Below are 15,505 nucleotides of genomic sequence, written 5' to 3' on the forward strand. Positions count from 1 at the left end.
GGGTGGCTGTGGGTGAAGTTTATAATTTAACACGGACCGGTATTTGTAATATTTGTAACATTAGAAAGGATAAGCAATGTGCAGAAAGAATTGGATTAGACAGACAGCAGTATGACAGTAATGGATGGGATCAGATGAAGAGGAAAGGCAGCAGAACTTCACTGTGCATTTGTCTAATTGTAACAGTGCGATGAATAGGGCTGGTGGATCGGTGAATGGAAGGTGCATGTTGAATGATGATCTTGTGGTGATAACGGAGACCTGGCTCCAAAAATGATAAGACTGGGCACTAAGTACTTCTGTGCTGTAGGAGTTTGAGAAAGATAAGGTATGAAAGAAAGGCTTCTATATTGTAAGGTAATAAGGAAGGAGTGTAGCAAATTGAGTTGTGACAATGGAGCTTCTATTACCTTAAGATGACGTGATAGTATTGGTGTAAAAGGAAAGGAAGAAAAGAATTTCTGACATATATTTAGGAGAACTTGCCTGCCAGTACTGGGTGCCTTGCCATCTGGTTCCAGGGAATGAAGTGAGCTAAGTGTCCTAAAGGGAGATATTCAGTGACTGATGCGATAGCTATTTGGTGATGAATCACCATTTTATAGAGTTTCAACATAACCTTCTTAGTTTTGTACATTATGCATTTATTTATACAGCCAGAAAGCCCATTCACTGTTCTGAGTGCATGAGCCCAATACATTGTGTTTAAGCCTATGTATTGTTTAATCATTTTCTCAACCTGCCCTGCCACTTTCAAATACTTGTGCACAAGTTTCCCTTTCTCTGAACCTTCAGAATTGTGCCCTTTAAGTCATACTGTCTCTCTGTGCTCTTGCTCCAAAATTGTATCACTTCACATTTCTCTGCATTGAATTTTACATGCTACAAGCTGCCCATTCTACAAGTCACTCCATATCCTCATAGCAGGACAGGTTCAGAAGGCATTTAAAAAGCTGTCCAGGAAGGCAAGGAAGTTCTGCTAACTACTAACAAAACATTGGTTCTGTCACAACCAGAGTGCCGTGCTCAATTCTGGGTGGAATCTGAAATAAAATGCTGGAAACACTCAGCAGGTCAGGCAGCATCAGTGGAAGGAGAAACAAGGTTAACTTTTCTGGTTGAAGATCCTTTGCTAGAACTGGGGAAGTGAGAAAACAAGTGTCAAGAAGGATGCGAGGGAGGTGCACAGAAGGTTTACTAGAACAATCCCAAGAACGAGGACTGTGAATAAAGATGAACTATTTCCATACGGAGAGATCAAGAACCGGAGATGATTAGCCAGAGAACCAGGGGTTTGAAAAGCAGCAACCCCACTGACTCTTGGAATCTCTGATCCCAATATCACTCAGATTGGTGGGGGGACTAATTGGCCATCTGTCGCAAAGTCTGTGGCCTCATTTGGCTGCATCAACTCACAAGACTACAGTGGAATCAAGTCATGCCTCGATCCTGAGGGACCTGCCTAGAAAGAAGACACCAGGAAAATGTATCTCCACCCAGCAAATGGTCTGGAATTCACTGCCTGAAAGTTGGAGCAGGGCTTAGTGGAATGGGATTGACTGGATTGCCCTTGCTGAGAGTTTGATGAGTTCAATGGCTTTAATTTACACCCCCTGTTCAGTAATAAGTGTCATGCTTCTGTGACCAGTTTTTCTTCATTTCAAAAGTTCTTAATTGGCTGCAAATTGCTTTGGGTATTGCTGAGGTCTTGCACTGCCCAGATGTGTTGCAATATGTGCTGAGTGTACTCATGCTGTGTGTACACTAGAGGTGGAGGAGTTCAACATGAACCTAAGCTGCTAGGAAATCAGGCCACTCTCTGACTCCAGTCACTGCTGTAAAAGTCAGACAGGTGTGGAGAGGGTGTCAGGAATTCTACTGCAACTTCAGCGGAAGAAACACCACAGTCAGAGGTCAGACCTGCAACATCACCCCTGAATGGACTGCTTGTTATTACTCTCTCGTCACCCCATCTTTCATGAAGTTCACAGGAAACATTGCAACAGTATTTCCAACATCACCTGGCCAACATTGGTCCCGTATCCCACTCATCCAGTTAACATAAAACATACTTTCTTCCATTGTCCCATTGTCAGTGGTCATGTCCGATTTTTCTGATCATCTGCCAGTCTGGATCTTGTCTGGTTGTTTTTATAGTACAAAGCTTCCTACCTGTAGCTCTGCACACAAGATACAGGAGGAACTCAGCAGGTCAGGCAGCATCTATGGAGAGAAATAAACAGTCAACCTTTCGGGTTGAGACCCTTCATCTCCCAACCTGAAACGTCGACTGTTTATTTCCCTCTACAGATGCTGCCTGACTTGCTGAGTTCCTCCAGCATTTTGTGTGTGTTGCTCCAGATTCCAGCGTCTGCAGAATCTCTTGTGTACCTGTAGTTCTGTACTGCTTTACATATTTTTTCCCCTGTCTCTGTGGTCAGTTATCTCACAAAGAATGAACTCTTTATGGAGACACAAGAGAGACTGCAGATGCTGGAAATCTGGAGCAACACACAAAATGCTGGAGGAACTCTAGCGGGTCAGGCAGCATCTGTGGAGGGAAATGGACAGTCAACATTTTGGGTTGAGACCCTTCATCTGGACTCTCGATGCTTATTTGTCTTGCCTGCAGAGTGATGATGATAAAACTACCCATGATTGGTATCTAGGGAGAATGAGACAGGACCTCACATCAGTTGGGGAGCAGAAAATCGGCCAAGTAACATTCTCCTAAATCTAGCTTAGTAACTCCTGTTGAAAAATGTCAAGTCTTCATGTGAAGAATAGTCATGGGGAAGAGATGGGAAGTCATAGCATCAAAGAGTGTTGTAGAATCATATGGCACAGAACAGGCAGGCCCTTCAGCCCATCATGTCATGCACCCTTCTACACCAATTCCATGTTCCCTCAACTCCCATTTTACACCAGAGGCAATTTACAGCGGCCAATGACCAACTTCATTCATCATCCTAATGTGTTTGAGTTTCCAAGCCAACAGCAGCTCCTGTTTAATAGCCTTAGAATAGGCCTTGGACCAAAAGCAGCCATTTTTTCACCACTGGGGGGTTGCCTTGCCAGCCTTCCTTGGTAGCAGCTGTGGCTCAGTTGATCATGCTCACCTTGATGTCAGAAAGTTGTGGTTTAATATCCCTACTTCAAAGATTTAAATCCAAAAATTTAAGTTGACTCTCCAGCGCAATAGTGAGGGGTTGGTGTCCTGTCAGAAGTGCTGTCTTTCTCTCTAAGATGGACCCAAATGATCCCTTGACGTTATTTGGAAGGAGAGCAGGGGAATTGGTCCAGGAGTCATGAGGGATATTTATCTCTTAATGGACATCTGGTTATGGCAGCACAGTGGCGCAGCAGGTTGAGCTGTTGCCTCACAGCTCCAAAGACCCGGGTTCAATCCTGACCTCAGGTGCTGTCTGTGTGGAGTTTGCATATTCTCCTTGTGGGTTTCCTCCTGGAGTTCTGGTTTCTACTGGCTGGGTCTGAGATACAGACAATCAACTGAAGTGCGTTTGATTGGCCCTGCCACCCAGACCTGTCCCTCCTTGTCCTTTCTCCATAGACGTACCAATCTGATATGGATGCATCATCCTTGGGCCCAAACTTGGGGTCAGGAGGAAGGCACACTCAGGCCTCAACCAGTTTAGCACCAAGGCACTGCCCCCAGAATGGTCTGATGGCCCTTGATAGAAGGAACCCTCTTTTGTCTAATGTGAAGAGACATACAAAAACTGTTTAAATTGCATTAGTTAATTTTAAAAAAACTGTTAAAAGATTAGGAAAAAAATTAAACAGTAATAAGTAATCTAAACATTAAAATAAGATTAAATAACAGTACTTGTATTTACTACATAATTTTGCTGGGAATCCCCAATTAAGTGAACGAGGACTTTGAGCCTACACTTGGAATAGACTCACGGAGGTGAATGTCCCAACATAATGTGACAGAATCCCAGTGTGATCAGGCTCCACCTTTGGCCTCTGTATGAGATTTGACGCAGAGCTCATCCCAGATTTGCAGCAGGCACATCTAATTCCGAGATTACTTCCCCCGTGAGTGGCTGATTGCCTCCAACTCCCTCCACAGCTCAGCAAATGAGTAGACCAATGCACTTGTTGAGTTCTTGCTAAATAAATGATTAACAAAATCTCAGATGGCAATCAACATGGATTTGCAGAGGAACTGCTGGTACTTCCCAATACTGATTACACTTGTTCATGAATTACTTACTGGTTGTGCTGCCATAGAGTGAGTAGTTGCTGTAAATATACATTTTCAGTCAATATTTCACTAAGTTCCAATGGGGGTGTTTCACCACTGTGGGCCGGGTTTGATTCCCAGTCAGGGAAGTATGTTTGGGCAGGCACGGTAGTGTAGCGGTTAGCGTAACGCTTTACAGCGCCAGTGGCCCGGGTTCAATTCCCGCCGCTGCCTGTAAGGAGTTTGTACGTTCTTCCCGTGTCTGCGTGGGTTTCCTCCGGGTGCTCCGGTTTCCTCTCACATTCCAAAGACGTATGGGTTAGGAAGTTGTGGGCATGCTATGTTGGTGCCAGGAGCGTGGCGACACTTGCGGGCTGCCCCCAGAACACTCTACGCAAAAGATGCATTTCACTGTGTGTTTCGATGTACATGTGACTAATTAAGATACCTTATCTTACCTAATTATCTTAAAAGAATTTATATAATGGTTTTCCTAACCTCAGGACGTCTTGAAGGGTACTAAAGCCGTGAAGTATCTAGTTACGAGGTGTCATCACTGCTGAAATTTCTGAAACGTGGCAGCTAATTTCCAAATTGCAGACTTCTGGAACCTAGTAGAGTTATACAGCTGGTCATTTGGTCCACTGAGTTGAAGCTAACCATCAAGTATTCATGGACGCTAATCCCATTTTATACTCCCCTCATTCCCATCAACTCCCCCAGATTCTACCTCCACAGTCCGGACCACTTACAGCGGCCGGTTAATCTACCTATCTGCACACCTTTGGGATGTGGGTGGAACCCGGAGGAAACCCATGCAGTCACAGGGAGAATATGCAAGCTGCACACAGCGAGCACCCAAGGTCAGGATTGAACCCAGGTCACTGGAGCTGTGAGGCAGCAGTTCTATTAGCTGTACCACTGTGCCACCATAATAACTGGATGTCAGTTAAGGGATAAATATCCCTCATGACGCCTGGGCCAGTTTCTGTGTTCTCCTTCAAGATAATATCAAGGGATCACTTGGGTCCATCTTAGAGAGAAAGACAGCACTACTGACATGAGAACACCCCCTCAATGTTGCAACTTAGATTTTTGAGTTTAAATCTTTGGAGTGGGACATTAACCCACAACCTTCTGACATCAAGATGAGTGTTATCAACTGAACCACCAAATATGGGATTAAAGAGAATGAGGTTGTACTGGAACCACTTTCATTTTCCACTTATTTAAGTGACTTTGAGCTAACCAGATGTGGAAAGGTACTGACCTGCTGATCGCAAAGGATGGGGCAGGAAACTTATGGGTGAAATTGAAACCAGATCAATGGTTGCTGAAGACTATTGTTAAGGATTCTGGAAAGAAAGGGTTGGTGATCTGATGCTAGTTTTTGGAGCTGTGTAGGGATTTTGAGGTGTGATTCTAAGAATCAGTGGTTGAATGGGAGTTGGGCCAGTTTCTGAGGAGAGGAGCCATTTAGAATGGCTTTAGATTTGGATTTTAGTTTGGCAACTTTGAAGTGATATGTACAAGACTTAATTGCTGCATTGACTTCCTTCTGGATTCTGGATCTGCCTGAAAATGAGCACCACTTTCATCTAACTACCAGCGTTTCCCACTCCTAGCCACGTGTAGTACATCAAGAGAGGCTGTGTAAATGGACAATGGCTGGATGAAGCTTTGCTGTCAGTTGTGGCGTTTGTGCACTAAAATACTTCTAAATATGGTGCACTGTGCATTATGGAAGTTATTCCAAAGAGCTTCTTCTGCCTATTCCTGATGAGGAACACCCCAAACCCTTTAGGATGGGAATGGAGACTTCAAATTCAGCCACCCCACTTGATTTGCTGCCCTCATATTGGCAAGACACCAAGTAGGGAGTGCATTCTGCACTAGGAACATTACAATGATGGCACAGGGTCAACATCTGTTGGTTAGTCATGTCAAATCCTTTGGACATCCACTACCCATCTGCTTAACACTCACACTGGACTTAAGTTTGAATGTTGGCTTGTGGGGGTCAGCAAGAAAAGGAGGATGGCCTTTAGCTTAAAGGGCACGAGATTTAGAGATTTGGGTCCAGCATTTAAAAGGAAGTTGAGGAGAAAGGTAGGATAACAAGTTAATCAACTAAAATACTCACCTAAGTGCAATGTGTGGGTGTGGGGAAAGGGTGTGTCAGGAGAAGAAAAGTGCAAGCTAGCAGAGGCACACAGCTTTACATTTTGTCAGTTTGGCAGTTTATTGCCCATCCCTAGTTGTTGCTGAGAAAGTGGTGGTGAGCCACCTTCCTGAACCACTGCAGTCATTGTGGTGAAGATGCTCCCACAGTGCTGTTGAGCAGAGCGTTTCAAGGTTTAGATCCACTGACGATGAAGGAACGGCCATATGTTTCCAGGCCAGGAAAACACGTGACTTGAAGGTGAATCTATCTGACTCGACGACTGTAACGGGGCAGCTTGCTCCACCAAATCTGTGGGCATTTAAGAGTGGGTCTGGAGTCACATATAAGCCAGTGCAGGTAAGGTGGCAGATTTCCTTCCCCAGAACCAGATGGGTGTTTATGACAATCTGGTAGATTTGTTGTCATCATTAATTACGATTGGCTTCTTAAAAGTCCCAGATGATTAACTGAATTGAAGTTCCACTGCTGTCATAGTGGGACTTGAACCCTCTGTATTGTTCATCCAGGATTACTGGTCTGGTGTCTGTGGCCTCCAACCACCACCTTCGAGGTCACTCCCCCACACTACAATGGCTTCCTGTGCCATGGTGCCAGGGGCAGTTTGTTCAGCCTCCCTGTAGACTTTGCTCTCATTCACACAAGTTGTACCAACAGTAGAAGGGTAAAGGGCAAGACCCCACCACTTCTGGAACTCAGGTCGCCCTGCATAGCCCACCACAGACACAGCCTCCTATTGTTAATTGCAGATTGGAAAAGAGGGATGCATTTATATAGCATCAGTCACATCCTGAGCAGGACAAGCCAAGTTGTATACAGCCAATGAAGTACGTCTGAATTGTGTTGTAATAAAGGAAGTGCCACATTTAATTTGTCCAGGGCAAACAACACTGTGATAACACCCAGATAATCTGGTTTTCTGATGTTGTTTGAGGGATAAATACTGGGCTGGAACCCAGGGGCAAACCATATGCTCTTACTTAAAATAAAATAAATTACTCTCCTGTTCACCTGCGAGGGTAGATATGCCTTGGTTTAACTCCACATCTGTTAGACAACACTGGCTCGGATCAAGAACATTGTGGGGCTGACATTGGTTGATTCCAACAAACCACAGAAAGTCTGTCTATAGCTTACTTTGTTGACTTAATTTTTAAGACTATATTTCATCAATTTAGCATTTGGTTAATTAATTGCTCAATCCAGATGTAGTTATATACAGCCTAAATTAAATATTTAACTGTAACTCCCCCATTTCCGCTTGTACTGTGACGTCCCTTTGCAATCTTTACACTTTCCCACTCTCACCCAGACTCATTCTCACTCTCTGTTCTCACCCTCGCACCTTTCTCACTGTCCAACCTCACCCTCGTGTTTTACTCGCACTCTGCTCTCACCTTTATCTCACTCTTTGTTCCCACACCCGCCCTTTCCTCACCTTCACCCTCCGCTCACAGCCTCGCTGCTTCCCAGCACCCTGCTGGCTTTTCCCTTCCCTCGCACTCTACCCTTCTGTCCCCTTTTCTGTTCTGTGAGGAGTAGATGGACTGAGCCCGGGGACCGGATGTTCCCAGCAGTCAGTGGGTGACTGAGCAGGCTGGATGTACGCCAGTCACCGACGTCCACTTGGGTAGGTAAGAACGTTGCATCACTAGGGTGCGGAAGGAGCAGGAAAAGATTGGTGTTCCTGTCAAGCCAACCAGCACACTTCGTGCAAGGCCGAGAAATCCAGTGCACAGACAAATAGAAATCAGAATCAAAGTGAACAGCAGCAGAGAGAGTCCACATAACTAAATCATTGACAAAGGCAAGTTAGAGTCATCACAACAGACCCTATCCATTGGACACCAAACCAAAGCAGAATTACTTAGACTGAAGGTCAAATTACAGGGAGGACTAGGCTGATTTCAACTCGCTTATCCACACAACCACACTATAGATTATTTGGGTAAATATCACTTTCCAAGCCATTGTGCTAGGGAGAATGCAGAGGAGGTTCACCAGGATGCTGCCTAGATTGGAGGACTTTAGTTACAGGAGAGATTGGATCGGCTTGTTTTCCCTGGAGCGAAGGAGGCTGAGGGGATGACCTGATAGAGGTATATGAGGTTGTGGGAGGCTTGGAGATTCACAGGTAACATCAGGTAGGATAGGTAGTCAGAATCTTCTTCCCAAAAAATCTGCAGGCATAGATATAAGGTGAGATAAAGGAGTTTTAAAGGGAATCTGAGGGGAAATTTTTTTTATCCAGAAAGTGATTGATGTCTGGAATGCTCTGCCAGAGGAGGTGGTGGAGACAGGTATAATCACTGTATTTAAGAGGCATTTAGACAGATATGTAAATAAGCAAGGCATAGAAGGATACAGTCCCAGTGCAGGAAAATAGGATTAGTGTAGATGGGGAGAAAGGTTAGCATGGATACGGTGGGCCGAAGGGCCTGTTTCTGTGCTGTACGACTCTATCCATGCTTTACCGCCAAAACCTTAGTATGTGGGTAGTTGCGTTACACAACCTAGGACGGCTCAGGGCCAAAACCTGCTGTGTGAACTCAGCGGAGCAGGACTACTGACTTATGGGGGTAAATTGCCCCTCCTGATTACTGTCCAACTCATCCCATTGGAACCAGGGGCAAGTCTGTCTGAACTCCCTTGTGGAATTGGCCAAGGTACCGGAAGTCGACTGGAACCAGCTTATACCCAAGTGAAGAGACTCAAAGAGAGGAAATTGGCCAGAAAGTAAAAATTACGTAGGGTATCCTGTTAGGTGAAGTGTTGTTAGTTGTTTTATTCCAGTTGTGTCACGATTTGGAGTCTTTGTAACATGGATTCCTTTCCTGCCCTGGATGCTACATTTGCAAGGGTGTTTTTGCTGTGTAAATGCACTTGAGTTTTAGCTGGTGACTGGATTCTTTAACGTTGATTGTACTGTTGATCTGTGACAGAAACCCAGCCATCTCTCTGGAGCAAGACCGATGTTGCACACTGGCTGAAGTGGGCAGAGAGAGAGTATTCACTGCACTCTATCGAAGAAACCAAGTTCGAAATGAACGGAAAGGCACTTTGTCTGCTCACCAAGGATGACTTCCGATACCGCTCTCCCAGCGCAGGTATGAATAACGCGGCACTTCATTGGGAGGATGGCAACCACATAAACCCTTGGATAAATCCTGTAAATGTGTAAGCAGCATTGTTTTGCTAGTCCAGGATCTCTCAGGAATGTGGGGATAACCGTTCTGTGGTACAAAAGCAATGTTTGTGGACACAGTAAATCTGAAATAAAAAACAATCCTAACCTTGGGTGCTGTCTGTGTGGAGTTTGCACGTTCTCCCTGTGGCCACATGGGTTCCCCCCGGGTGCTCCTGTTTCCTCCCACATGCCAGAGATGTGCAGGTTGGAAGGTTATTTCCCCCACTCTAAATTTGCCGTGTGTGTAGGTGAGCAGTAGGATCTGGGGGGAGTTAAGAATGTAGAACATAGAACAGTACAGCACAGGAATAGGCCCTTCAACCCACGATGTCTGAGCTGAGCACAATGCCAGTAAGCTAACCATATTCTGCCTGACATGACCCATATCCCTCCATTCTCTGCTTCTTCATGTATTGGTATTGGTTTATTATTGTCACTTGTACTGAGGTACAGTGAAAAACTGGTCTTGCGTACTGATCGTACAGGTCAATTCATTACACAGTGCAGTTACATTGGGTTAGTACGGAGTGCATTGAGGTAGTACAGGTAAAAACAATAACAGCACAGAATAAAGTGTCACAGCTACAGAGAAAGTGCAGTGCAATAAGGTGCAAGGTCACAACAAGGTAGATCGTGAGGTCAGAGTCCATCTCATCGTGTAAGGGAACTGTTCAATAGTCTTATCACGGTGGGATAGAAGCTGTCCTTGAGCCTGGTGGTGCGTGCCCTCAGGCTCCTGTATCTTCTGCCTGATGGGAGAGGAGAGAAGAGAGAATGACCCAGGTGGGTGGGGTCTTTGATTATGCTGGCTGCTTCATCAGGCCAGCGGGAGGTAAAGACAAGAGTCCAAGAAGGGAAGGCTTGTTTCCATGATGTGCTGGGCTGTGTCCACAAGTCTCTGCAGTTACAAGAATAAATAAATAGTGTAAAAGAGGAATAACGAGGTAGTGTTCATGGGTTCATGGACCGTTCAGAAATCTGATGGCAGAGGGAAAGAAGCTGTTCCTGAAAAGTTGAGTGTGGGTCTTCAGGCTCCTGTACCTCCTCCCTGCTGGTAGTAATGTGAAGAGGGCATGTCCCGGGTGGTGAGGATCCTTAATGCTGGATGCTGCCTTCTCGAGGCACCGCCTCCTGGAGATGTCCTCAGTGGAGGGCAGGGTTGTGCCCATGATGGAGTTGGCTGAGTCTACAACCCTGTGCAGCTTCTTTCAATCCTGCACGTTGGAACCTCCATACCAGGCGGTGATGTAACCAGTCAGAATTCTCTCCACCGTACATCTGTAAAAATTTGCAAGAGTCTTTGGTGACGTACCAAATCTCCTCAAACTCCTAATGAAGTAGAGCCACTGGCGTGCCTTCTTCGTGATTGCATCAATGTGTTGATCCCAAGACAGATCCTCTGAGATGTTGACGCCTAGGAACTTGAAGCTGCTCACCCTTTCTACTGCTGACTCTTCAATGAGGACTAGTGTGTGTTCTCCTGCCTTCCCCTTCCTGAAGTCCACAATGAATTCCTTGGTCTTGCTGACATTAAGTGTGAGGTTGTTGTTGCAATACCACTCAACCAGCCGATCTACCTCACTCCTTTACGCCTCCTCATCACCATCTGAGATTCTGCCAACAACAATGGTGTCATCAGTGAATTTATAGATGGTGTTTGAGCTGTACCTAGCCACACAGTCATGAGTGGAGTGAGAGTAGGGCAGTGGGCTAAGCACGCATCCTTGAGGTGCGCCTGTGTTGATTGTCAGCGAGGAGGAGACATTGTTACCGATCCGCACTGATTGTGGTCTCCCGATAAGGAAGTCAAGGATCCAGTTGCAGACGGAGGTACAGAGGCACAGATTTTGAAGCTTGTCGATTAGTACTGAGGGGATGATGGTGTTGAACGCCGAGCTGTAATCGATAAACAGCAGCCTGATGTATGTATTGGTGCTCCAGAGCTGAGTGAAGAGCCAGTGAGATTGCATCCGCTGCAGACCTGTTGTGGTGGTGGGCAAATTGCAGTGGGTCCAGGTCCTTGCTCAGGCAGGAGTTAATTCTAGCCACGACCAACCTCTCAAAGCACTTCATCACAGTAGATGCGAGTGCTCCTGGGCGATAGTCTTTGAGGCAGCTCACCCTGCTCTTCTTGAGCACTGGTGTGATTGATGCCCTTTTGAAGCAGGTGGGAACCTCTGTCTGCAGCAGTGAGAGGTTGAAGATGTCCTTGAACACTCCAGCCAGTTGGTCAGCACAGATTTTCAGTACCCTGCCAAGTACACCGGCGGGGCCTGACGCCTTGCGAGGGTTCACCCTCTTGAAGGATGTTCTGACGTCAGCCTCCGAGACAGAGATCACAGGGTTCCAGATGCTGTGGGGATTTGCACAGGTGTAGGGTTATTCTCCCTTTCAAAGCGTTTATAAAAAGCATTGAGCTCATCACGGAGTGAAGCATCACTGCCATATATGTTTGCATTTCAAAGCACATAACTTTATAGAAAAAGGCTGAGATTATTAATGGTGCAGGCAGATCCATCTGATCAGCCTGAGGGGAATAAACAACAGGCTTTTTGCTTATTGGATAAGATAAGATATTTATTTATTAGTCACATGTACATCAAAACACACAATGAAATGAATCTTTTTGTGTTACTGAGAATGTGCTAGGGGCAGCCTGCAAGTGTCGCCATTCTTCTGGCACCAACATAGCATGCCCACAACTCCTAACCTGTACGTCTTTGGAATGTGGGAGGAAACTGGAGCACCCGGAGGAAACCCACGCAAACACACGGGGAGAACGTACAAACTCCTTACAGACAGCGGCGGGAATTGAACCCAGGTCGCTGGCAATGTAATAAGGTCACACTAACCACTACACTACCGTGCCACCAATACTCAGGATGAAATTGAGTTTAAATTTACAATAGAAATATAAATTTGGTTGTTGGGAATCAAGTTACAATCTGGGGCCTTCAAGAGGGGGAATAAGTGTTGGCTGGAGCTCTGAAGAGAGGCAAGTTTTGGCTGGATTTAGTCAAGGCACCTTTGCCAAGGTCAATCCTGATTAAGATAAGACAAGATTTCTTTATTCGTCACGCGTACATCGAAACACACAATGAAATGCATCTTTTGCGTAGAGTGTTCTGGGGGCAGCCTGCAAGTGTCGCCACGCTTCTGATGCCAACATAGCATGCCCACAACTTCCTAACCTGTACATCTTTGGAATATGGGAGGAAACCGGAGCACCCAGAGGAAACCCATGCAGACACAGGGAGAACGTACAAGCTCCTTACAGACGGTGGCCAGAATTGAACCTGGGTCTCTGGCACTGTAAAGCATTATGCTAACCGCTACACTACTGTGCCTGCCCTGGTATTGAATTTAGCCTGATATTTGGTTCGTTATTAGTTACTTTCACTTGAATCCAGAGTACACTGACTGTTAATAAATAAAACTAAGCACTGTTAACCCAATTGGGGTCAGGTGGAATTATGGGTCCCCACATAGCGCGGGAACATTTGTCCTATCAACTTAATGCTGGCTCTCAGTGCAACCCAACCAACCCCACTCCCCCAACTACTTCTCGGTAAACTATTCTTTCTCACATGCGCATGGTTCCCCTACCACTCACCTACACAATTGACAGCAGCCAATAAACAATCAGCACATCTTTGGGATGTGGAAGGAAAGCGGACCGCCACGTGGCCACATGGAGAATTTGCAAACTCCGCACGTGGATCTCGGCGTTGTGTGGCACCAGAGGTCAGAATCGAACCGGGGATGTCGGAGCTGTGAGGCAGCTGCACTACCTGCAGCGCCACATCACGCGGGGAGCTAGCTTCAGTCTTTCGATAAGATGAGCCCTGAACGTCCAATGCCAGTGACCTGCAGGGTTTGCTCTGATTATTCCCAGGGATGGGTGGAGAGCAGTTTTGGGAGACATGCAGGAGCAGCCCTGTCTGTTCGGTTACCCCGGTAACAGGGGAGGGGAGGGAGAAGCGGAGGAGGAAGAAAGGACAGCTTCTTTACATCATGCCAGAATTAACCATGCTGTTATTGCCCAAACACCTGGAAGTGTGTCAGTGGAAGGAGATAAATACCTGCTACTCCTGGTGTTCTTTGGTGTCTGTGATGTTTTGTCCAATCTTTACATGAGGATTGATGTGCCAATATGCAGTGCTGGCTCAGAAAGTAAGTTAAGAGGATATAACGTATTGATATTGGTATTGGTTTATTATTGTCACTTGTACCGAGGTACAGTGAAAAACTTGTCTTGCATACCGATCGTACAGGTCAATTCATTACACAGTGCAGATACATCTAGTTAGTACAGAGCGCATTGAGGTAGTACAGGTAAAAACAATAACAGTGCAGAGTAAAGTGTCACAGCTACAGAGAAAGTGCAGTGCAATAAGGTGTAAGGTCACAACAAGGTAGATCGTGAGGTCATAGTCCATCTCATTGTATAAGGGAACCGTTCAAGTGTCTTATCACAGTGGGGTAGAAGCTGTCCTTGAGCCTGGTGGTACGTGCCCTCAGGCTCCTGTATCTTCTACCCGATGGAAGAGGAGAGAAGAGAGGATGTCCTGGGAGGGTGGGGTCTTTGATTAATATGCACCTTCTATGCTTGGCTCAACTTTTAATTTGTGGGTTCACAAGAATGGACTGTTTTCTTTTATATTTCCATTGTCAAGCTGCAACAAAAATGCAATTTGTACTTATAAAATTGGGAAAAATTCCAAAAATTGTTAAATAAAAAGCGTTGGTTTCTTTTCTATCTTTAGGAGATGTGCTATATGAAATACTTCAGCAGTTTAATCACAAAAGGAGCTTTGCACAGAGGAATCCCTTCATGAATCCGCCTGCAGGACAGGCGATGCGCACCCCTCACATGACCCTACACAGCACCTTCGAAGGTATGGTCAATGTCATCATTCCAAATATCATTGCAGCATGGAGAAAATGAAAATGCACAGAATCTTTTCGATCTGTGTCAGCCTAGTGCACGGTTCACTGTCCCTATTACAGATGGGAAAAGAGGCATCTAACAATATACTTCCACAAATCCAAAGGATAGGAAAAGTGGAGGGCTTGGATCTGTTCCATGAAAGGGGATGTGTGCTGGAGGGTAGGAGAATGACCAGTATTATAACCATGTTCCAAAAAGGTAAATCACTGGCCCTTTAGTTCAAATCCAACAGCCAGGATATTTTTGAGTCTTTAGTTACAAACAAAACATAGTGCAGGGAAAATGATTAAATACGATGAAGGAAAAATAAGTAGGATTTTAGAAAGAAAGATTAATGCTGAACAAATTCAACGACATATTTGATGGGAAATGCAGTGGATGTTATGAATATGACTTCAGAAAGCCTGTGATGAGGTACAATGCAGGGGACTACACAGGGAAATGGGATAGGGTTAGGGACAAATACTGGTTGGACTGTAGGAAACTGAACTTAGAATTTGGAGGGTTGGCTTCTACTTGTTTAAAAATAGGTTGGACTTTTTATTCATTTGCACAATGTGAATGTTACTGGCAGGGCAATGATTTACTTCCCATCCCTCATAATCCATGAGCCACTTTCCTGAGCACTGCAGTCCTTCTGATGGTACCGCTGTCACAGTATTGCTGAGGAACCTTCAGAGCTGATCATAACTTCACCTCCATACTCCCATCTACCCTGCTAGACCAGAGCAGTGCTGCTGCTGCACAGCTCCAGTGACCAGAGTTCGATTCTGACCTCGGGTGCTGTCCGCCTGCAGTTTAAACATTCTCTCTGTGACCGTGTGGGTTTCCCCTGAGTGCTCCGGTTTCCTCCCACGTCCAAAAGACGTGCTGATGGGTTGATTGACCACTGTAGCTACCCCTAGTATAGGTGGGAAGCAGGAGGATCGGGGCGATTGTTGGGAGTGAGAGAGAGATTTGGTTGCAGACAAATAA

General features: G+C 45.6%; 1 protein-coding gene across 3 annotated transcripts in view; it reads left to right on the forward strand.

Moving 5' to 3' along the window:
• Positions 1–15,505, forward strand: part of etv7 (ETS variant transcription factor 7) — a 56,173-nt gene that overhangs the window by 11,481 nt on the left and 29,187 nt on the right. For 2 of the 3 annotated variants that reach the window (XM_052034559.1, XM_052034560.1), the window contains exons 3-4: positions 9,335–9,499; positions 14,346–14,477. In XM_052034559.1, coding sequence (XP_051890519.1) covers positions 9,335–9,499; positions 14,346–14,477 — 297 coding nt within the window. Of the gene's footprint in view, positions 1–4,195; positions 4,259–9,334; positions 9,500–14,345; positions 14,478–15,505 lie in introns of those variants that run through there. The other variant, XM_052034561.1, reaches the window with a different exon arrangement.

The sequence above is a fragment of the Pristis pectinata genome, chromosome 20 (genome assembly GCF_009764475.1).
Source record: "Pristis pectinata isolate sPriPec2 chromosome 20, sPriPec2.1.pri, whole genome shotgun sequence".
NCBI lineage: Eukaryota > Metazoa > Chordata > Chondrichthyes > Rhinopristiformes > Pristidae > Pristis > Pristis pectinata.